This window comes from Nothoprocta perdicaria, unplaced genomic scaffold (assembly GCF_003342845.1).
Source record: "Nothoprocta perdicaria isolate Ctin4 unplaced genomic scaffold, notPer1 scaffold_72, whole genome shotgun sequence".
NCBI classification, from domain to species: domain Eukaryota; kingdom Metazoa; phylum Chordata; class Aves; order Tinamiformes; family Tinamidae; genus Nothoprocta; species Nothoprocta perdicaria.
Window position 1 is genome coordinate 1,642,148 of NW_020455999.1, and position 22,351 is coordinate 1,664,498.

The 22,351-nt window shown below is 48.8% G+C and overlaps 2 protein-coding genes across 5 annotated transcripts in view; one reads left to right on the forward strand and one right to left on the reverse strand.

Moving 5' to 3' along the window:
- The first annotated feature begins 1,118 nt into the window (after positions 1 to 1,118).
- SCNN1D (sodium channel epithelial 1 delta subunit) lies at positions 1,119 to 8,598 on the forward strand. Its single transcript, XM_026051082.1, has 12 exons — positions 1,119 to 1,438; positions 1,900 to 2,152; positions 3,566 to 3,759; positions 4,104 to 4,207; positions 4,593 to 4,756; positions 5,207 to 5,305; positions 5,884 to 6,001; positions 6,221 to 6,299; positions 6,620 to 6,677; positions 7,462 to 7,517; positions 7,892 to 7,967; positions 8,248 to 8,598. The coding sequence occupies exons 1-12, from the start codon at positions 1,119 to 1,121 to the stop codon at positions 8,596 to 8,598; spliced, it is 1,872 nt and encodes a 623-aa protein (XP_025906867.1).
- A 1,418-nt stretch (positions 8,599 to 10,016) lies between these two features.
- ACAP3 (ArfGAP with coiled-coil, ankyrin repeat and PH domains 3) overlaps positions 10,017 to 22,351 on the reverse strand; it is a 56,590-nt gene continuing 44,255 nt past the window's right edge. Inside the window, exons 19-26 of one of the 4 annotated variants that reach the window (XM_026050967.1) lie at positions 21,845 to 21,949; positions 21,309 to 21,410; positions 18,168 to 18,260; positions 17,816 to 18,036; positions 17,551 to 17,660; positions 17,015 to 17,125; positions 16,847 to 16,908; positions 10,017 to 10,530 (exon numbers count right to left, since the gene is read on the reverse strand). In XM_026050967.1, coding sequence (XP_025906752.1) covers positions 10,424 to 10,530; positions 16,847 to 16,908; positions 17,015 to 17,125; positions 17,551 to 17,660; positions 17,816 to 18,036; positions 18,168 to 18,260; positions 21,309 to 21,410; positions 21,845 to 21,949 — 911 coding nt within the window. In that variant the 3' untranslated portion in view covers positions 10,017 to 10,423. Of the gene's footprint in view, positions 10,531 to 14,696; positions 16,909 to 17,014; positions 17,126 to 17,550; positions 17,661 to 17,815; positions 18,037 to 18,167; positions 18,273 to 21,308; positions 21,411 to 21,844; positions 21,950 to 22,351 lie in introns of those variants that run through there. The other 3 variants (XM_026050970.1, XM_026050969.1, XM_026050968.1) reach the window with 3 other exon arrangements.

Sequence of the window (22,351 nt, forward strand, 5' to 3'; positions counted from 1 at the left end):
AAAATGTTCTTGATCCTTGCTGGTTAAAACATACGAGCATATACATTTCTCATTCTTTCTCCTCAGCACAAAGTCCGCATTATCTTGAGTAGCTTAATGGATCATGCATTTACCCTGGGAAAGGAGATGTGGCTTTTGATTTCCAGTCATGCCAGCCCTTGTGGGTGATTTTCCATTTCTTCAGAAAATTCTTCATCTTCACTCTGCCAAAGAGAGATAAGGACAGTGTCTCCTTTGTAAAAACAGCTTTCAAATCGCTGGAGTAAACTCTTTATTAATAAGATAGGTGGCAAAATTTCTCCCAATACCACAAATTAATATTGTTGTAGTCTTCTAAAATATYCCAAGGATGTTTTGTTGCAAGTAATAGCTGCAGTTTGGTTAATTGCATTTTAGCTTTGAAAATTCCCTCTGTGGTTTCAATTACTTCTTTTTCTATATACTTTGCTCTGCTCCCATGGACTATGAAACACCTCCTGGTATAATGGTGAAAATGGCCACGTTAAGGGAAGGACCAAGTCATTACTCCTGGCCACATCCATTCTGTAAAACAAATTGTCACGCCRCAAATATTATTAAATACAGATCCCAATGTGCCCCTTTCAGGTGCTTTAAAGTGGGATTCATCCTCCAGCTCCTTCCCATCAGGGTGAAACCAYACTACTAAGAATTGCTTTGTCCATGACTACTAGCCCAGCATCTATTTTACTAGCAAAATATTCCTATTAATGAATAAATAGATGGCGATACCACGTTTCTGAATTAAATGTTGGTCTGTAGGAACCGTAGGAAGAGAGAACTACACATCCCTTTAGGTTCAGCCTTTAGTGGCATGGCCATTAGTCATTTTAGCTTTGCATACGTACCTATACTAACAGATTTATCACAGTAGAGTCACTTAAAGAGGACATTTGCTTCTCTGCTACTTCCTGGTGTCCAAACCGTGGAAAGACAGGATGGGTGTCAGCCTGAAGTTATTTCCAGCTTTTGTAAATAGTGAACTCATCAGTGCCCTGCTTGAAAGAGTCCGTGGAAAGAGCATGGCCGGTCTTGCGAACTAATAACTCCCTTTGCCTTTTACTTCTTTATTTGTTTTTAATCAGAAACAGGCTTAGAGGATGGAGCAGGAAGTGGCAAGAGAGGAAGAAGAGAGAAAAGAAGGTTTGATTGAGTTTTATGACTCCTTCAAGGACATGTTTGAGTTCTTCTGCAAGAACACGACCATCCATGGCACTATCCGCCTCGTGTGCTCGGACAGCAACAGGATGAAAACGGCTTTTTGGACCCTGCTTTTGCTTGCCAGCTTTGGCATGTTATACTGGCAGTTTGCGCTTATGTTCAGCCAATATTGGGCCTACCCCACTGTCCTGACCATGTCGATGCATTCTGAGCCCAAGATGTTTCCAGCAATCACTATCTGCAATCTAGACCCATACAGGTAACCCTGGCTTTCCTGGTGGCTGCAATAGTGTCCTTAGAGTTAAAAAAGGGTCCAGAAAAGGTCAGCAATGTCATTTTCGGTCTTCACACTGGAGGACATTGAAATGATTTGCTGTCAGTGCAAGCAGGGGGAGGACGGCAGATAGACCTCAGAGAGGTATGGAGAAGGTCTGTATTTCCAAAATGGTTTTGAGRTTAGATCAGACCAGAACTGAGCAACAGTGCATAGCAGTTTATATCACATAGCTGTTCAGGATACAGGGAACTCTACCTCGTGACTTGGTTCCAGTTGTTAGCTTGATTTTGTGCTCTGATAAGATCCATCCTCCCCTGAACACACAGCAGTCACATATGTTCATTCATAACTAAATTACACGTCACTGGGAGAAGAAACCAAGTTGCAGCTAAATGCATGAAATGTGAATATTCAAAAATAGCTAATATTGCTGTTCCTTACAGATTTGAACTGGTCAGTGARCATTTGGTTCAACTGGATCAAATGGCAGAGGAATCTGTTGCTTTTTTATACGGCATCAACACATCAGCCAGCTTATTCCACATCAATGAGAAGAACATCCAAGCAAAAGACGTGTCAAGTTCAGGCAACCTCAGCAGATCCAGCTTCAAACTGAGCCCAAACTTCTCCCTCTTGAGAATGCCAGACCCCAGTAACAAGTTGGGAAAGAAATATTCCAAGGTGGGCTTCAGGCTGGTAAGTGTTAGACCAGYGTTACATTGCCTATTCAGCATTTTACTCTACCCACACCTAAACATCATCAGGATGCAGCACAGGCCAGTGGCTGCTTACGCTGAGAGTAGAAGGTGGTCACACAYCAGCCAGGACCTCCTCCCTAAGAACCTGGGCAAAGTGGGCTGGCCTGAAGACAGCATCTAGCTTTATCCAAGCATCTGCATCATTAGGCAAGCTCGTGGTGATGAGGCAGGTCTAAGGTGAAGCCAGGAAGTTAGTCCACAGATGAGGGTCCAGGTCAGGATCCAGTTTGGTGAGCCAAAATTTGGGAAGTCAGTCCGTGGGCCAGGAGCTGAGCTAGCAGGGGCTGAGCACTCCTGCAGTACAGCCAGCAAAGGACCCTGCACCTCAGAGATCGGCTTAAAAAGAGCTCTTGGGCCATGGTTGAGATGTGGTTGGATGCCCCCAGTGACAYTGCTCAGGCCTATTAGAGCTCTCGGACCCTGGCATGGATTTTACTAGATGGACAAACATAATCAGGGACCCCAAAACAAAGTGAAGGCCTCCAGTCTTGCGCCTGATTATCAAACAAGCATGGGATTCAGATACAGTTTCTGTGCTGGGTATCAGGGTCTTGGAGGACGTTTGAGGAGAGGCCCCCCCTACCTTTTACATCTTATGCTGATTACCAAGACTCTTGTGAACAAAAGCAGTAGCAACATCATTAGTCTTACATAACTCATCAGCTYGTGAGTCCTCCTTACAATAACAAATTAATGAGAGGAAAAAAAAAATCAGGCTGTGGGAAGTTTTGTACCCCKTTCTAAAAATGCACAAAACATCTACACTTAGCACGTGGGCCCAGAAATGACAGAGAAGGAGTCTGTCTAAACTAACCTCAGGACTTCCTCAGTGCTCAGAAGCGGTGGTGTTGAGGGAACTAGAAATGCTGCAGATGAAATTAAAGATGAAGTAACAAATCCAGAGCAACACAAGAAAAGCATGTCTGTGACTTTGGATAAGAATGACTTAAATTCTTCGTCTCAAGACCAGAGTTAGTGCAGACCTAAGAGCAAAAGGGAGTGGGATTGAGGTGGCTTGAAAGGCCAACGCTTTTTTGCTTGATTATCATCATCCTGCCCTGTGCTGAAGTCCTTCCCCATGGGCACTTTCACCAGAGTGTGGGTGTTCACGTGTCTAAGGCCTGAGTAAGAACGAAGGAAGCACCTCAGGACTTGGTTCCTGATTCATRGATTGGGAAGAATTCCCACCAGCCAAGCGTCCTTCTTCCTAAATTCTTGTATTTGCTTGTCTGCCTCTCTTCTTGAGCCGGTTTCCCCCATAGGGTTTCTACTGAGATGAAGGAGGAGACCTCATCCATCAGTTGTGCTCAACTGAGTCTGACTTTTTCCTCCCTCTCTTCTCCCCTGCCAGTGCAATGCTACAGGTGGGAGCTGCTTCTACAAGACCTACTCATCCGGGATGGATGCAGTTCTCGAATGGTACAGGTTTCACTACATGAATATCATGTCCCAGCTGCCAGTTATAATCAACATTTCCGACCATGAGGAGCAAATAGAAGACATGGTCTATTCCTGTCAGTATGATGGGGAGCCCTGCAGGCGCAGGTACTTTGCTTCTTGAGATGCTGATTGTGGGTTCAGCAAAAAACGAGGGCTGGGGAGACCAAAACTGAACTTGCCCCGTGTCCTAGCTCTTGTTGTTGAGATCTAAGTGAAAGGAAGAGGGGAAAGTGTGCTGTGATCAAAGCTACTACTAGTTTTTGGACCCAGAAATGAACATATTCCCAAAACCTACCTCTTGATGGTGGACACTGTTACTTTGGTACCTGTGTACATCCAGTTTCCTTCTTAAGCACTCTTATAAATGGATGAGATGTGGAGGAAGGTTCAGCATGAAGTAGCTATTGCTACTGCTAATTAAAACCCCTCAAAATCTCTCTTGCTTTCAGTGACTATGTTCACTTTCACCACCCAGTCTTTGGAAGCTGCTATACTTTCAACAGCAAGGGGACAGACTCCTTTTGGACAGCAACGAAACCGGGAATTCCTTACGGTATGGTATTTGGGAAAGGGTCAGAAGAGGAGCTAAAGCGAATGGATTTGGTGATGGATGAAACGGGAGTCGTTATCGATGACTAACCTGGAGCCCTCTGCTCTTGTTTGTTAGCACAAACCTCGTCCTGTATTTGCTTGCTTCACCAGCCCTGTGTATATGATGGCCAAATCAGCTGGCTGTATACCTTAGCTTATAGCAAACAAAATATTGTTCTAGTTTCAGAGCAGCCTTGTGCAGTTACTGCCTGAGCACTCCCGGGAGCTCTAAGGAATATCAGTCCCTCTCCTGGGAGCTAAGACAGCAATATCATCACTGCTGGGAGGCTGGGATGTGGAGGTGTTCCTGCTGTGACCCCAAATCTGTGGTTTGCTGTGACTTGCAGGACTCTCTCTCATCCTGAGAGCGGAGCAGAGGGATCACATCCCGCTCTTGGCCACGGTGGCGGGCGTGAAAGTGATGATCCACAACCACAACCAGACGCCCTTCCTGGAGCACGAAGGCTTTGATGTTAGACCGGGCATCGCGACCACCATCGGCATCCAGCAGGTCAGCGCTGGCTCCGGAGCCTCCCCTTCCCCCAGGACAGGGAGCCCTGGGGAGCTGAGCACGTGGCTGGCTCCCACGGGGCACTGGTGAGGCTGCCGTGAGCAAGAAGTTAGGCCTGGTTTGTGCTCACAAGGCTCTTCGACCTTGTTGCTGCTGAACGCAAGGTGCTTCCTGCGCGTGCAAGGATGAGAACAAGCGTTCCAAAGCGATGGGGTTGTTCTGGCCTGAAGAGCTGCTGCTCGTTAGCTGTTCTGTAGTGACTAACCTGGTGCGCAGCTGCCTTGCCCTTTGCACCCTGTGTGTTTTGTTAGCAGGGAATAACTTGACTGCTCACACAAGTGGCTGCATTTCCTGTTCCTYACACGCTCACGCATCCAGTCGAGTTCGGATGGCGATGGCTAAGCCCAATTAAAGCTCCGCATCACGCAGGCCTCTTTTCTGTGTCCACAGGATGAGGTGAATCGCCTGGGTGGCAATTATGGGAAATGTACAACTAATGGCAATGATGTGAATGTTAAACTGCTGTACAACAACTCCTACACCCTGCAGGTACTGTCAGAGTGGCTGCTGAAACAAGTCCYACCTTATTCTCCAGAGAGCTTTTACAAATCGGGTTCCTTGCTGGAGACAGCAGAGATTCCTGCTCCCCCCAAAGCAGCTCACACAAGAGCGTTAGAAACTGGAATGTGTTTTGCTGAGAGGGAGATACTCAGTCCCAGACACTSAGAGTCTCCTTCTAACCCCATCTCCCAGCACGACTAGGGTGTGAGATAGTCAAGGCAGCTGGGCTGTTGCAGAGGGATGTTCTTGGGCTGTCACATATTTATTTTCATAAGTGTCTGCTCCTGGCTGAGGGTGTTTGGGTGGTTTAACCAGGCTGCTGAAGAAAGAGGGAGATGGAGAAAGTCGTGTCCCCCTGAGCTCAAAAAGCCGAGGAGTGAGAAGTGAAAATCTTTATCTGTTGCCTCATCAGTGGCTAGTGAGGTCTGCTGTCTTGCAGCAGCAAAGAAATCTGTAGGTCACCTTCTAGCAGCCACACACTGAGGGCTAAAGTTTTGAACACTTGAGAATTGTTCACTTTTTTGAGTTTTCTTTCTTTCTTTTTTTTTTTTTTTCCCTCTCTTTAGGCTTGTTTGCATTCTTGCTTCCAGCACATCATGGTTAGGAAATGTGGCTGTGGTTATTACTACTACCCACTGCCTCCCGGGGCCGAGTACTGCGACTACAACAAGCATCCTGCGTGGGGTGAGAGCAAGGAGCTGCCGTCCCGCCCCGGGCCGCAGGGAACCCTTCCCGGAGCAGGGACCTGCCTTCTGCAGCCGGTGCCAAGTGGGAGTGAAGAGCGGGGCGCTCGGAGCACTCCGCGCTCGGAGCACTCCGTGTGGGAAGGCCAAGCGAGGGCGGACGTTCTGGTAGCGCTGTTCCCCATGAGGGTCTGAGGGTTTCTCATGTTTCTCCCACCAGGTCACTGCTTTTACCAGCTGTACAGCAGGCTCAGGAATCACCACCTCAACTGCTTCGATCAGTGTCCCAAGCCGTGCCGGTAGGTCTCAAAAGCAGAGCACAGAAAACGTCACCTTGCAGGGGAATGTGAGGCCGGTGGAAATGTGGGCAGCCGAGTGGAGCGTTTGTCAGCCCAGTGCGTGACTCTGCTCTGGCATTTTCTGAGTCGGCGGCTCCATGGGATGGCTGAACCTGCACTGCTGAGAAAGGACAAACAGGACAACATTAGGCAGAACTAAACAAGAGCTTTGTGTGTGCGTGATAGCTGGGAGGGGAGTCGGTTGGAAATATTAAACTCCTTCATTTACTCACTTTTAGATATCAGAATAGTGACAATAACCTTCGTTTTTGTCTTAACAGGGAGTCACTGTACAAAGTGTCTGCTGGAACAGCTAAATGGCCGTCTGCAAAGTCCCAGGTAGCCCCTACAAACGGTCTCTGTGTGCAGAGGGATCACTGGGCTTAGTTTGGCTCGGGGAATATTAAAGTTAGGCATGAGACCCATGACTCAGACAGGAGCAATGGAAGACACAAGACAACCTGGCCAAAATGTGGGTGCAGGGGAAAGACCCCTCAGCTAAGGTGTCAGGTGAAGATTCGAGGATCCAATTCCAGCTCCAACCCAAACTTCCTTCAGACCTTAGGCAATTCACCTCCCTGCCTTAGTCCCTACTGCAGTGGCATCAATGACTTTCTGAGGGTGTTGCAGGGTCATAACTCACTCATTGCTGTTCATTGCTGTTCGTGAGGTTTTATAGGGCTGCATGGAAACTCTGTGAATCAGTAGATGACCTCTTGCCATTTCTCATGTTCTCATGCTAAATGGGCTTTCAGGTACACAAGCAGCTGACTAATCCATGTCACGTTGGTGGTAACACAGATATAAATACAAGCAATATCTTTTAAAAGATGAAATGATCTGGTGAGGTAGCTGTTAGCAAGACAGTGAATTTAAGAGCCAGAATGTTATGCACACCTAAAATATCAGTGCGTATTTCCTTGCTGCTCCGGCAAATACTAACACATGGTAACTAGCACTGCCACAAGCCAACCAACTACATCCTTTATTAACAATATCATTAGCAATAGCCAATATATGGCTAATAGCCAATTGCTTATGAAATCTACCTTTACAATACATTAGATATTCCTCAGTTTTGAAGACAAGATTACCAGTAACAGGCATATATATTCTGCTGCAGGACTGGGTTCGCCAAGCTCTGAGGCACCAGAATGGATATAACTCTACTAGCAACAGGTTAGTCACTGAGACAAGGTAACTGGTATTCTCTTCATTCTAAGATCTATTAAAATATGGATTTTAATAGAGCTGCTTTTTTTTTTTCTTTGTCCTTGTGAAATTTATCTATGTTAAACTGGGGAAGAAGGTAGAGGATAATCCAATAAAATTCCCTTTTCCCCTCACAGGGCTTTAAGCCAGTCCCTTTTAGCACCTTTTCATAGCGTTATTTTCCAAGCTCATGGTAAACACCCTCAGGAATAAAAAAACTGAGTGGTGAAAACTATTGCCCAGCAATCCCTGACTGAAATCATTGAGACCTGCACGTCCCCTGCACCTTCCACAGTGGACACTGTGCAGCCATCCGCTAACTGCTCTTTTCTCCCCTGCAGGAAGGACATCGCCAAGGTGACTATCTTCTACCAGCAGCTCAACTACAAGTCTGTGAATGAGTCTCCTTTGCTCTCAGTATGTTGCCCTAGCTTGGATCACAGTATTTGTTACCTTTCATTAATTAATTCATTCATCACATAATACAGTGTCGTGTCTGGTTAGAGGGAGGATGATTTCCAGCCTCCTTTAAGGGATAAGATTTTTCTTCTTGAGTGAGTGACTTGGAAAATTTCACACGGGGGGTCACCAGACTTGGTCCCCACAAGGCAAGTGGACCTGCTGGTTACAGGCCACAATTTCAGACTCCAGAGCTCTGCGGTGTTTGGTGAACACAGCCCTTTGCTTCTTTCCACAGGTGAATTTGCTGCTGTCCAGCATGGGAAGCCAGTGGAGTCTCTGGTTTGGCTCCTCAGTGTTGTCCGTGRTGGAGATGTTTGAGCTCCTTATAGACATGCTGGTCTTGTCCCTTCTCTTCTGCTACCAAAGGCTGAGGTCAAAGAAGACGTTGAAAGTGGCTCGGGCTCCCGCCGTCGCCCACGTGAGCCTGACGCTGCAGAACTACCGCGCGACGCGGGAGGAGGCCGGCAAGGGAGGCCGCGCTGCTGCGCACGGGGCGGCCACGGCCATGGCGAGCAGCCGTGCCCGGCCCCCGCGCCCGCTCCGGGGAGCTGCCAGCGCCGCAGCCTTGCCCAGGTGTGGGGCTTGACTTATTCAGACGTGTGAAAGGCTGCGTGTTTGTGGGGGAGTTGAGCAGGGGGAGGCCACAGGGCTCAGGTGCTGTCAGAGAGAGGCCGTCACCAGCATCTCTGGGCTCCCGGCACCGCGGCGCTGGGCTCGGGAATCCTCCTCCGGCTCCCACTGCTTCATTATTCAACCTGCTGCCGTGCCCTGCGCGGGGCGTAGAGCAGCAACAGCCTTTGCTTCTTAACGGATGGAGCCGCGGGGGGACCGGCCGTCCAGGCTGCTCCCAGGTCTGTCCCCAGCTCCGAACCCGGAGGAAACCTCCGTGAGGAAACCAGCCCGTGGCTGCCAACAGGCCCGTCCGCATTTCACAGACAGGCGCAGGAGGACAGTCAGCCGGTCGCCGAGCGGGGCCGGGGGCTTCGTGTGGCCCGGAGCCGCTCGGAGGCTGATGGAGCAGGAGGCTGCTCTGGCTGCAGCTCTGCTTCCAGGACAGCCCTGCCCGTAACCCGCTACAACTTCGTTTTGTCAAGGTTTTGCCGGGGTGCTTTTAGCCCCAGGTGTTTCGAAAGGGACTCACTTAGAGGAGACAAGTTGGAGCAAATGGGGTTGACGGCTGAGAACCCTTCTTGTGTCATTGGTGCTACCCGAGTCGCTTAGAAAGATTCAAACCAAGCTGCATTTTTGCTGCAGTCTCTTTATAAATATAGAGGCATGTTTTAATGTTAATATTTGACAGTAACTTACGTGTACATAAAATAACAGATTTATTTTGATGGCATTTCTAAGGGAGCATTTTACTCTGTTCTAATCTTATAATTTTCCGTGGAAAACAAGAAGCATGAAGAAATCAATGAGGGTTTTTTGCATCTTTTTAAATAATAAAATGCTCTGGATACTAACAGTGACTGAGAGCTTTATTTGATTTTTCCTTTGCTTTCAGCCAGTCTCTGTGTTTGCTACTGCCCTGGAAGGTCACCTAAAAGACAGTGCCTGACTTTTGCACCCCCAGCCCTCTCATAATGAGATCTAGGATGAAAAGAAAGATGAAATGCAYGTGAATCAAAGGAAAAACCCAAAACTCCTGTCTTTATTCTCAGTTCATAGCTATGGTTTCTATGTGAGTATTTTTTAATCTCATCTTTTCCAAAAACAATACATTTCTTTACCTGTATGATATATTATTACATTTCATCATGTCATAGTTTATAGTCATCATCTCGGCAATGCACTTTATTATGTCATGGTGCCTATACCTGTATAGTACACACATGACCTTTGATTATTTTTGATATTTTTGACATATTACAATAATAATAATAATAATAATGACAAAAATAATACTGAAAGCCATGCTTTGTGGAAGAGTAAAGCTCTCCTAGCACTGAGATGCACGATTCGAAGGAGCTGGAGAGCTCCCCAGAGAACCGTCCGGGTGCCRATTTCTGGATCGCCCGTAAGGTCTCCACGAAATCATCACTGTCGCTCCCGGTGCGTGTTAAAGCGCGCAGTGGTAGAGGTATCTGGAGAGGTGAAATACGCAGCAAAATGAGGTGATTTGCCTCTTTTTTTTTTTTTATAAACTCGAGGGTTTCACAGTGGCTTGGTCAGGACCGGAGCCCCGCGGCTCTGCCTGCGTGGTCAGCAAGGAAGGGAGGCAGCTCCAGGGCAAGGAGTCACCTGCAGAGCCTTGGATCTCCCTTCACGTTGGGCAGGGCACGGGAGCCGGCAGCAGGTCCCCATGGAGAACATCTCCCTCAGCAGCTCGGCTCCCGCTGCCCCTTTCCGTGCGGATGGAGCCGGAGCAGCCGGGAGCGCTGGGAGAAGGTCCGGGCGGATGGAGGGCACCGCTACCGGCAGGACTGGCTGAAGTGCAGGCTCCTCCTGTTGAGCTTCTCCGGGTTGTTGGAAGCCATGTGGGAAAACTCGCGGAAGATGTCCAGGTAGGTGGCGTCTCCTGCAAAAACACACGGGAAGAGGCACTTAGTCCCCAGGGTTTTGCTGGGTCCTGCCTCAGAGCCTCTAACTTAGGGAGATCCGGGTGGATCGGGACAACTGCACCCAACACCGCTCCCTGAGGATGTGGATGGGAGGAATCAGCTCCATGTGGGAGTCAAGGATAGAGGCCAGGAGCCTTGGTCCTTACCTTTGCACTGCCTCGGAAGGAGCTGCTTTGGCTTTACATTATTTGTTAACATGAAGAGGACTATTTCTTAACAGGGATATGTAAATTTTTCATAAGACACTTGCTTCACAAGCAGATTTAGGATAAATTTTTCATATGAGAGAGATGCTTTTTAATAAGACATGGAGGTTGTCTTCAGCCAGGAAGAAAGCCAAGTTACTGGTTGTCTGTGGTGTCTTTGGGGCAGCCGGAGCTTCCAGCCCGTGTTGTGGCAGATGCACCAGCTGGGACGAGCAGCAGCCTGCGGAAGGGCACCATCAAATGCGTCCCACGCCTCACACAGAGCTCCTGTCCCCCCAGGAGGAACCAGGACAGGCCCCGAGGGGCCCCAGGGCACCTCGGCCAGCAGAACCGCTGCGGGTCGCCGGGAAACCAGCGGGATGGAGGATGGAGAGCGCGGCCCGAGCGGGCGGCACTGCGGGCCAGGACGGTGCTGGGAGCAGCCCCGCTCCCGGATCCTGCTCTCCAGGGGCAGCGGGGCGGCGCTTTGGAYCCTCTTCCAGCAATGTCTGCAAGGACGGGACGCTCGGGCAGGTTTCTGTTGGTGCAGAGGCAACACAGACACCCCTGCTCTCCTCCTCGGTCCCTGTTTTGTTGCAGAAGCAGGGGGAGGACCACAGGGCTGAGCCCAACTTTGGGCATTATTGGAGCAGGGGGAGCACGGGTTCCTCTGCTACTCTGGTGGAGGCTTTTCCAGTCCAAGGGTGATCAATTCAGCATCTTCCTGTTTATTTTCTGCCACAGAGAACCAAGATGAAGGGACCCAAGGAAGGAAAGATTGCACTGCGCGAGGGGGGGTGATCCAGCTGCAAGGGAGCCCGGTCCCAGGTGGTGCAGGGCCTCCCACTACTAAACCAGGCACTGCCGAGCCGGGAGGAGGCCAATATTAACGTACTGGGTGCTCTGCAGAGATGTGCGTGTGGATAGCAGGGATCATTTGAGCCTGTCCCTTCACCAGCTTCCTTTCCAAACGCTTTGAAACCACCTCGTGCCAACACAGTCACAGAAACCCAATAAAAGTRCCAGGTATGCATGTGCCATTCCAGTCCCCTCATTAACCCAAATTAAAACCATGGGCTGCAGAGAAAAAGAACAGGTTAAAGGAGGACAGTGTTCTAGATCCAGTTAATACAGACAAGAAGTCCTATGTAAATAAAAYAAGCCCAAGAAGGAGGAGAGGAGAAGTTTATCTAGACTTTTATTAACAGTGTTTCAAAGAGACAATAGAAGAGAATTGGAGAAAAAAGGCAGACACCACAGCAACAGCTTTAAAATTGTACAAAGATAATAACATACAGAATACCTGGTTCCATAGTTACAGGCAGTACAGGCTGTGTAGTGAGAGGGAGAATTAAAAACCGTGTTCCAGGGTTGCACTGCAAGCGGGCAGGTGAAGGAGGTTAATGGGTTACAGCGTATTTACAGCAGGTGCAGCAGCCCCAGCCATTCCCTGCCCCGGAGCCACGTTAATTAACCACAGCTGGTAGCTCTCACTTCACTAAATTTCTTTTTTTTTTTTCCCCCTGTGCTGTTTCCATAGGAAAGGGGGGAGTCTTGGCTTTCATTGCAGCTGCCACCTAAGGCCAGCCTGGTTAGAAAGACTGGGTGCCGCTGGGATTCGGTGGCCAGAGGGCTCCCCGCGTGGGGAGGTGGTTGTTGGAGACACACCAGGGATGGAAGTCAAAGGAAAGGGGTCTACGGAGACGGGGTCAACACCCCTGGAGCAACTGCCYGGCCCCCACTCACCTCACACCAGCCTCCAGCTCTGGGTCTTCCCTTAATGTAACACTGGGCTTAAAGCTAGGACAAGGGGAAGCCCAGCCCAGGGGTGAGGATGTGGCAGGCGTGTTGGGATACGAATCCCATTCCTATGGGAACAGCACAGCCTGGCTTGGAATCCCTTCAAAAGAAGCCCTACTCTTCCCAAGTCGCCCTCTCCCTTCTCCTCTCCAGTCCCCTCCTGCCCCACACCCGCTCACACTCACATTTGTCTGGCCAACTATTTAATACCTCTTTTAATCCATTCCTTCCATTTTCTCTTCGGTTGAGACGAGACAAGAGAATTGGGCCCGGGCCAGTCTAGTCCAGAACACCAGGAATTCAGCAGGTCCCAACAGCTATAGGCACTGGAGAGGCTGCTCGTCAGTGCCTTTCCTTAGGAAATGCTGTTTTTCCCTTGCATAAATAGTCATTTTACTGATGCCTTTTTCATCCGTCTTAGGCTCATCACAGTCTCACCTAGTCAAGCCTCGTTCTTCAGCCTCACTTCCAGCCCCATTCACAATCTGGGCTGGTTTGGAAATCTTGCCCTAGAGCTCAGAAAAGCAACAGACAAAATAATCTGCAAGGCTGAGGCAGCAGTTTGGGTCCACCAGGGATCTGACGGTGCCCAGCCTTTGCTTTCTAACAGCTAAATCTCATAGAGGTAACATCTGCACTCTTTTGAGAGAACAAAGTTCTGGTATTGGATATTTCAGATGGTAGTGTAGGACAAATGCCTTCAAAAASGAGAAAGAGCCAGTGTTTGCACCTAGTCTTTGCTTTGGCCGCTTCTCTGAAAACAAACTTCACGAGCTCCGGCTCGCCCCGGCTCCAAACCTGCAAACACCAACCCTCCCCATCAAAAAACACAAAGCAACACAGAAAACGGGGAGAAGCGCCTCCTTAGCGTTTGTTTTTCCTGGAGAATTTTGTTTTAGAAACTGCAGGATGTACTAAAGTGGTCTATTATATTTCAAACTAGATGCATTTAATGCCTTATGATCTGCATCACAAAAAATAGAGATAAATTGGGGGAGAGGGAAAGGAAAATGGGGGGAAGGAACAAACAGATTTGGGGAAAAAATCCCTAACAATGTTACAAAAAAAATCCTGACATTAAATACAGCCAAATTGCATTGAATAAAAATTGCACTAGTCCTCTGGGCATATCAATAATAAATTAAATACATAACAATTTCACTGATTAAAAAAAGTCAGCACAAAATCCRTAACAGAAGAACGTACCCCCCCCAATACTGTAAGTAGGAAAAGTGCACAAASTTGTTTTATACATTGAATCTAAATAAAGTACCAATACATATTAAATAGATAAATTGTCTTGCAAAACACTGCTTTTGGCATTTGTATTTACATATGCTTTAAATGCACATACTTCAGCAGTGCAAGAGTCTGAGCTTCAATGCAGCAAACTATACATGATTTTTATATTCTTCTCGTGAGTCACTGACGCTGTGAAATAAAATGGGCCGCAGTGGAAACCTTTGCCTCCAGTTCCCAAGGGTGCAGGAAGGATCAGCCACATTGCTAACTCCTCGGAGGAGATTGGAAAACCAAATGGGGTGTTTTAAGTTGCTGTGCAAGAGAAAAGCTGTTAGACAAGCAGCGCATCCAAACTCACGAGCCCAGACGGGAGCCTGGCCGAGGAGAAACATTTCTAGCACTTCAAGGTCTCCAGCGTTCCCTAAGTGAGGCCGGTTCTGGTTAAGCGTGGCCTTGCTCTGGGGAACCACATCGGCACTGACAGACGCCCGAGTTGATGCAGATCAGGGTGACGTGGGCGAGGTTTAAATTTAAAACCCTACTAGAYACTAGAAGGGTGTCTAGCTCCTACCGAGGGGATGCAGCCAGTTCTGGGCTGCAAATTCCCATCCTGACCGCGGGGTGCTTCAGGGCGATCCTCTAGCAGTGCCAGCGGCGGGAGACACGCGGCTAAGGGCTTTGCTGCAGTGCCCCATGCCCAGCACCCCGTCTCATTTCACCGAGGGGGCAYCCCAAACCCTCCCAGCTCCGCAGAGCGAGGCCACGGAGCACAGGGCTGATTTGTAACATTAGGGATGTCAAATGAGGCAGGGAATTTTGGCCAGGAGGACACAAGTCCGGTGCAAAGGACTGCAAGGCCAGGCTGCAGGAGAACGCGGCTGTCCCCTGGGCGCAGCTGCTACAGGAAACACGGAGAGGGCTCCGGRGTCAGAGGCCTCCAAGGGTGCAGAGATGGGGTGAACGCAGCATTCCTGAAGCTCAAGGGACTAACGGGGCTGAGCTCAGTCATTTTGGATTTTCTAAGATGGGTGGAAGATGATTATTTTGGAAAGAAAGGCCCTGAGGCCAGATTCTGGACTGCCAGCAACTCCAGGACTATTCCAGATTCACGACAGCTGGAATTGAAATCAGAACTTAGCTCCAGAGAGAAAAGGCATGAGAAAGCCAAAAGGGCCAGATAAGAGACCCACATTGCACAGACAAAATTGTGGTCCGTTTGCAGCAAAATCTGGGGCAGCATTTCCCTGAGGGAGCAGGGACTCCCCTTGAACTGAGAGGACCAGAGTCCAAGGGGAGTTCGCTACTGTTTGATTTTTAGACATGTGGTTGGTCCAAGTATTGTTGGTTCAGCATCTGAGGGCAGAACCTTCAGCAGTAGAAATAAGTAGAAATAACTCAGAGTGCTAGACTCTAGTCTACCAAGAGCTGCAGCATGACAGCAACCAGTATGAAAAAAAGTGGAGGAGACAAAGATACATAGGATGAAAAAACGACTATTGCTACTGCCATAACAGAGGGATTGGGAACTCCCACCTGCCTCCTGACCTGTGTTCCTTGTGGGATTCGGATCCCTCCAGATTYCAGCATCTCCTGTAAGGCACCGTGGCCCAAACCAGGGCTAGCAGCSCAAGCAGGAGCAAATGCCAGTTGCGGACTGCCCTCCACGGGCAGCAGAGAACTCTGATGGCAGCAGCAGCTGATGGCATCCAGAAGCAATCCCAGGACACCTGGATGTCCTGGGCATCCCAATTCCCAGCCCAAGGGAAGTGGCTCTGCGAGTCCACAAGGTTGCAGCATCTCTGCACAGCATGATTCCTGAAACACTGACTATAAAAACAGCAACAAAGTGCTCTGAGTAGAAATATGTTCCCCCACTCCAGTAAGGGAGGAAATAKGAAGAAGGTTTTGCTGGTCCTTGGATTCAGGAAACTCCAGATTCCTGGGCCAGCTGCCGAGATGCTCTACTCCTACATTTCAGCATGCAGGCTACGCAGGGAAGGGATACACATGCAAACAGAAGTCTCCACAGAGGTGCTAAGTCGGAAATCTGAAGTGACCAGAACACAGAGCCGAACTCAAACCGCGCGTTTCAGGGGGCCATTTCGGCAGTGGGAATTGGACTTGGCTTTTCATCCCTGACGCGAGGCCTGTCGCCAGCGAGCAGCTCCTGCCCGCCTCCGAGAGCCGGCGGTGCTGCTTCGCTAGCAACGTGCTGATCCCGCGGCAGCGCGGGGCACGCTATGGGCTATGGCTTTGACCAGCGAGCCACCACGGGCCCCAAAGAAAGGAAGCGTGGCTGCTATAGACCTGAGCACCTTAGGTGGGTGGCCATCGCTCTCAACCCTTCCCTTGGGCCTGCTGGAGCAAAGGCCCCACWAGACAGACTCTTCCTGGCTTAGAGGTCATAGCTTTGCTTTCTAAATTGGCCCCAGCGGCTTCTGTATGTTGCAGCAGCCCCGGGCTGCGGGTCGCACCGCCAGGAGGGCTCCTGGACAGACTCCCCTCCAAGCCAACTGTTCAGACAAGAATTCAGTGSATAGGAACTACACTGCAGCAGAAACGTGACGGGTTGGTCTGATCATGTTGTTGGTGGATTTCTCCTGGTGATAGAGGGTTTCCTTTTCTTCTTTTTTTCTCTCTCTCTTTTTTTTTTTTTCTTGTTTTGTGCTGAGCTCTGGTCTTACATACTTATCACACACACACACAAGCCCACACGCCATGGTCTGTGCTTATGCCCTAAGACTCCTCCAGGCAATCAACTATGCAGTAGGCAAGCACGGTAACTTCATGCTGACAGGAGAGGTCCTTTCTCCTTCCTGGTGGATCCCAACCTATATGTGCAGGCATAAGAGACAGACCAATCTGCCAGAAACACCAATATACCAAGGGTGGGGCTCACACGGCTTCTAGAAATCCAGCCCAACTTCAAGATGGCAAAAGGGGAGGYGGGGGAGTCGTCACTAACACTCATCTATGTTAAGGCTGATGAACTCCTGTATACATTTCCTGTACTGGAGCTCAGTAGGGCTGTTGCTGGGGTATTGACCTGGTTGTCCGAAGGGGCCCTCTGCTTCTCGCATCTCCTCRTTCATTCGAGCCAGACGCAGCCTACAGTGAAACAGAGGGAGGAAAGAGATTTGGTTATTCCTTCCTCTTGGCTGTTTTCAGGCTGTGTTCCTGCATTCGGGCACCGGGAAGTCCCAGCTGCACTTACAAGGTGACTATATCTGCATTTGCTGCCTGGACTGCAATGCTGAGGGGGTCCTGCCCATCGCCATCCACTGCATGTTGATTTGCTCCTCGCTTSAGGAACAAGCAGACCTGGCTGTAGAAGGGAAAGAAAACCATCAGAGCAGAAATCCATGCTCTACACCCCTAATACTGGTGTTAGGAGCACTGCTCTTCCCTGGGCAAGCAAAGATCTCCTTGCCTAGAGAGGATCCCCTCTGAAGTGACTTAGGGGATGAAAAAAACAGCAGGCCTGCCAAATCTCTTCATCTCTTGTACCCCTCCATAACAGGAATGATTGCATTGGACAAAGGAATTTGGCTACAGGATCCCATTTACCTGTCATCATGGGGGCAATTACCCAGCACATCAACAAGCTGATGATGTCARCTATAAAAAACACAAGCATGCTTTACAAATAACCAGTTCACCCAAACCCTGCTCCCTTGGTCCCTCTGGATGTTAAGCCTTCATCTCCAGCCCAYGGTGACAGAACATAAAGCAGGGTATGAAGGAACTCACCCAGTGTGGCCCAGGTAGGTAGCATGGTGCAAGGGAGCGCGGCCCCGGCTATCTCTTTGGTTAACATCTGCTCCATTCTGCAGCAGGAATTCACAGGCTATTAAAGAACCCTGAGAAGATAAAGGGGGATTTATAAGTAAATTCAGACAGAGGTCCTGAGAGAGCACATAAACACGTACCATGCCCACCGTGTACTTTGAAGAGAGTTCAAACCTCTCACACTCCCAAATACAGCACCCTAGAGACAGCCACCACCACAACCTACCCCCATCACAGCTTGAATCAGGGGCGTTTTGTTTTCATCTTCGTCATTCACCCAGTTGACCTCGGCACCGTGTGCCAGCGCTTCTGCCAGGAGAGGCAGGTTTCGAGCCTGTGCTGCCTTGTAAATGAGCAAGCCAGGATGAAGCTCCCTCAGGTCCTCCAGATCCGACGCTTCCTGCTCAATCTCTGCCTCGCCGCTCGACTCTTCAGATACCTCGCACTCTGAGAGCGAGAAAGGGATGGGAGACATGACCCAAGAGGTTGGCATTTCTTGTTGTTCTTGGCATCAGGTGGGCCTGACCACGTGCCCTTCCTCCCCAGGCTCCCATGGGCAGCCTGTGTGTGACACCCACCTTCCTCTGTCACGCTGTCCACCACGGAACCAAACACCAGGATATCGGTGCTGCCGTCGGTGCTGCCTCCAAGGCCACTGTCACTGCTCAAACCTGCAGGGCCAACAGAAGACAAACAAAGAGCATTTTAATACACAGGTGACCAGCATGAGGTGAGGCAGCAGAGGGGAAGAGCTCTGCAGTGGTCCAGACATCGCATTGCTACCCCATCTTGTCCCACTCAACAAAACTCCACGGAAAATCTGCAACGTCTTATGGTGCCCATGACCTTACACTTGCCTTCGTGTAGGGCTGCACCGTCACTGCCATGGCACTATGGTCTGTCGAGAACAGCATTTGCCAAGACCTGAGGGACGCTGTGAAGGAGACTGGAGCTGAGCAGCAGCAGAGACAGCTTTGTAGCAGGTCACACGGTGTCAGAGGCAACTCAAGACACCTCTCTGCTTTTACCAATAATAATCCCTATTTCCTCTCTTTTTGAGCTCTCCCAGAGCTTTTCAGTTGTCACAAGCCATGTGCCAACGCATGGCCCTTGTGGTAGATTACTGCCCAGGCCTGGACCAAGGAATGTCTATAGTAAATATCTCATGTCAAACTCTTCATTCCTCATTCCCTTTCCCCAGTGTGTCTCCCATCTTCCAAGCCAGACTGGCAGATGTTGCAAAGCTGCTGATTACAGGTAAGAAACAGGAGTCAAAGATGAGGCAACTTGGGCAAGGACACAGACTGTGTCAGCAGCTTCTTATCTTTTCCACTTGCTCCCAGAAACAACAATCAACAAACAGAGGAGAAAAAGGTGACAGCAAAGAGGTATGTGTGAGACTTGGTCCTGTCGGGACAGGGATAACAGGTTACCTTTGTCCTGACAGGGATCCTCAGCTGCGTTTAGCTTGCCAATGACTATCAGGGTTGGGAAGTTTCTCTTTCCCTTCCCAGACCCGCAGGAGTTGARGCCCCAATGATGTCCAAGGCAAAAAATCACTGTGTTTAGGTAGCAAAATAACCCAGGTTGTACCTGGCTACGCGTTTCTGAAAATATCAGCTGATCGGCCTTGCCAAAGAATAACAGCAGGGATGCCTGCAAGAATTAAACGTGTCAGCCTGGAAAACCAGAGCAGAACTGCACGTCTTACCCTTAAAGGCTGCCTATAGACATCTTCAGAGCACCTAGAGCTTGAGAMTAGATAAAGAACAGCCTCTGGGAATCACCGGGGCTCACATCACAGCTCACAACTAATYCTTCAACACTGTTCAAAAGCCCCAGGAGATAAAGTCACAACAGAAACCACTGCTGTCAAAGCGCTTTGCATCAAGGTTGCTCTGTATTATTGCAGGAAATGGTGAAGTTTACTAACCCATCCCAAAACAGATTCACATTAGATGGACAAAACTGCCCAAGGCTCCTTCTTAGGCACAGTGATGTCACCTATGGAAAATATGAACCCACACCAATTGCTGTGACCTCTGAACACTCCTAGCAGTGGAATCCAGATCCACAAAAGAACGTGATTGAACATCAGACCCTTCTCAACTTCAACGATGAGATGTCAAAGTCATCACATAGCATCTCACTTGGAGGCTGKGCTCTCCAACACTTTTCTCCCAGTGCCCTCAGGACAAGGACACATCTCAGTAATGTTCAGGGCTGGGCTGAATACTTTTTGTGTGACTTGGGTTATTCAGAAGAAAACTGGTTCACAGACTAGCCACAAATCAGGTCACTATTTTACGGCCTTGCTGTAAAATCATTTCAGAGACGTACCATGTTCAGTAAAAACTGATGGCAAAAAAAACGAAGAGAAAAATAACCCTATTTAATTCATATGGTAAGTCATGTAGAATCTACCCCAAAATATTTAGTACTAATCTGGTACATCAATGTAGATCCAACCTTGTAAGATCAGATCCTTGTCAGATCTAGACTTATACAGCCATACASAGGAACAGGCCTAATCTGTAACCTCGGATACTTTCTCAGGAGTCTTGTATAGTGTCAGTACTACATTAATAGAAAAATAGAGACCAGACCAGATAGAGGGTCCCTTGGCTATAGATAGAGGGGAGCAGATTATTTTTGACGTAAGAATTTGGGTGATCCTGCTACCCTCTGCTGCTTTGTTATTCAGATTCAATCACTGAAGGATTTTGGAGACTAATGCACATTACAGGTAGGGAGTTATCAAAAGACAAGGTGCTTGGATAGGGCTTGGGAACTTCCTGACTGGGCGAACGCAGCTCCCAGGAAAGGTCCAGAGCGGCACATACCCTGTGCATCTTTTTGGATTCACTGCTGCTTTTTGTAGAAAACAACCACTGCATCTGCTGTCCATTATGTCAGCATAAAGAGCAACTTCAGCGAGATATACCTCTGTACTCTGGGACTACAGATAAACAGAGAGGATCTGGCTCATGACACATTAATGCTAATATTTGGGGAAAAAATAGTTCTGTTGCCACTGAATCAAAAATTTCCCTTTTCTTCTTCAGGAGGAGGGCTGATGCTGAGCAGCTCTGTAGCCCTGCATCACCCAAGTGATGCAGCCAACTGGCCTTCAGCTCTGGTGCAATCAAGTTGACTAATGCCGAATTCCTTGAAACTAGAATACTCTTTAAGGCACTGATTCAGCCAAGCACTAAAGCACRTGTTGCATTGATTTCTAGAGGAGATAACATGAAAAAGGAAAGCCTGCAACTTTCTGCTGGGCTGACTCAGACCCTTAAACTCTTTCTGTAAGCTCMTAAAACCACAAGCAATTGAGGCAACCTAAGAATTTGCTGCCCCTTAGCTGAAGCTCAGGAACAGACTGTGCTCCTAGGCTCTGTCAAATGCAGAATATTTGAAGTAAATGCCTACAATTCCTGTTGGCAATGGTCTACCTGCACATAAGGATTAGATTCTGCATCTCATCTGAGGGACAGTGGTTTCTTTTTAGTGCAGTAGCTCAACTGCTTGAAACCCTATGAGGTTTTTTTTGTCTTTCAAAACCCTGCCAGCCTGCCTTACCCTCAAGCAACTGGTTGTGTATGACTTCCAGTCCTCTGGTTGAAAAGATATATATACAATTGCCTCTGAAGCTGGACTTGAAACAAGTAGAATTTGGGGGGTCTCTTTTGCTGCTGGCTGCCAGAGCGTCACCTTACCTCCGTCCAGGAGGAACGGCGTACCGCTCCCACCGGGACCAATGCCACTGCCACTCCATGGGCCACCTGCTAGCGGATGCTGCATAGAGATGTGGCTGGCACCTAGAGGAAGGTGGACGGAACATGAGGGCAGTTCATTGTCACAAACAAAAAAGAAAAAAGAAAAAGGTCCATAGCAGGACTTGCCAAAAAAAGGAAAAAGAAAAAAAACTCAACCAAAACCACAAAAATCTGACAGAACGCACAGGCTGGAACTAAAAGACGTAGGGGAAAAAAATCCCATCCACAAGAATGCAAACACCAGGGACTGAGYGTATAGGATATTAATTAAATGCACTGAAGAGCAATGGGTCGGAGTTTGGGCAAAAGCTCCTCATCACTCTCCTGAAACATTTACCCAGTACGTGTGATCTGGTGGGTTGGCCGCCTCTCCAGCCAGGCTGACACCTCACCTGCAGCTCTGGTGCAATGGGCATGCCCCAGAAGAGGCAGGAGGCAAAGCTGCTTTCTTTCTTTCTTTCTTTCTAGGTACTTACTGCGTGGGCCAGAGCCAGCACCGGTGTCAAAGTAGGAGAAGAGAGAGTCCAGCTCGTCAGGGCAGAAGAGAGAATCTCGCCGGAACTTCCGCTCCAGGGTGGCTGCTGTTTTATGCAGAGAGATTTTGAAACACACAGTTAAAAAGAAGCAAATGAGGGGAAAAAAAGAAAGGAGACAGATAGTCCTGCAGCTGCATTTACACACACTGAGCTTGCATTTCCAGCCTACATCGGGTTGCRTTCAGTGCCATGGCCATCTTCAGACAAACTCTCAAGCAGTAACAAAGAACTGGCCATAGATCATGGTGCACTGCAGGCCAGGAATCAACCAAGGATAACTTGGGCAGCCAAAACCCTTCACAAACAGTCACCTCTAGTACAGATTGAGCAGGTTATGGGTTTTGAGGGGGGCGGAGGGGTAGTTTTGTGTATGTGTTTTATTGAAAAGCAGGAAGCTGCAATACAAAGGAAGAGCAGATGACTAGAAGCTGTGGGTCACCTAATGTA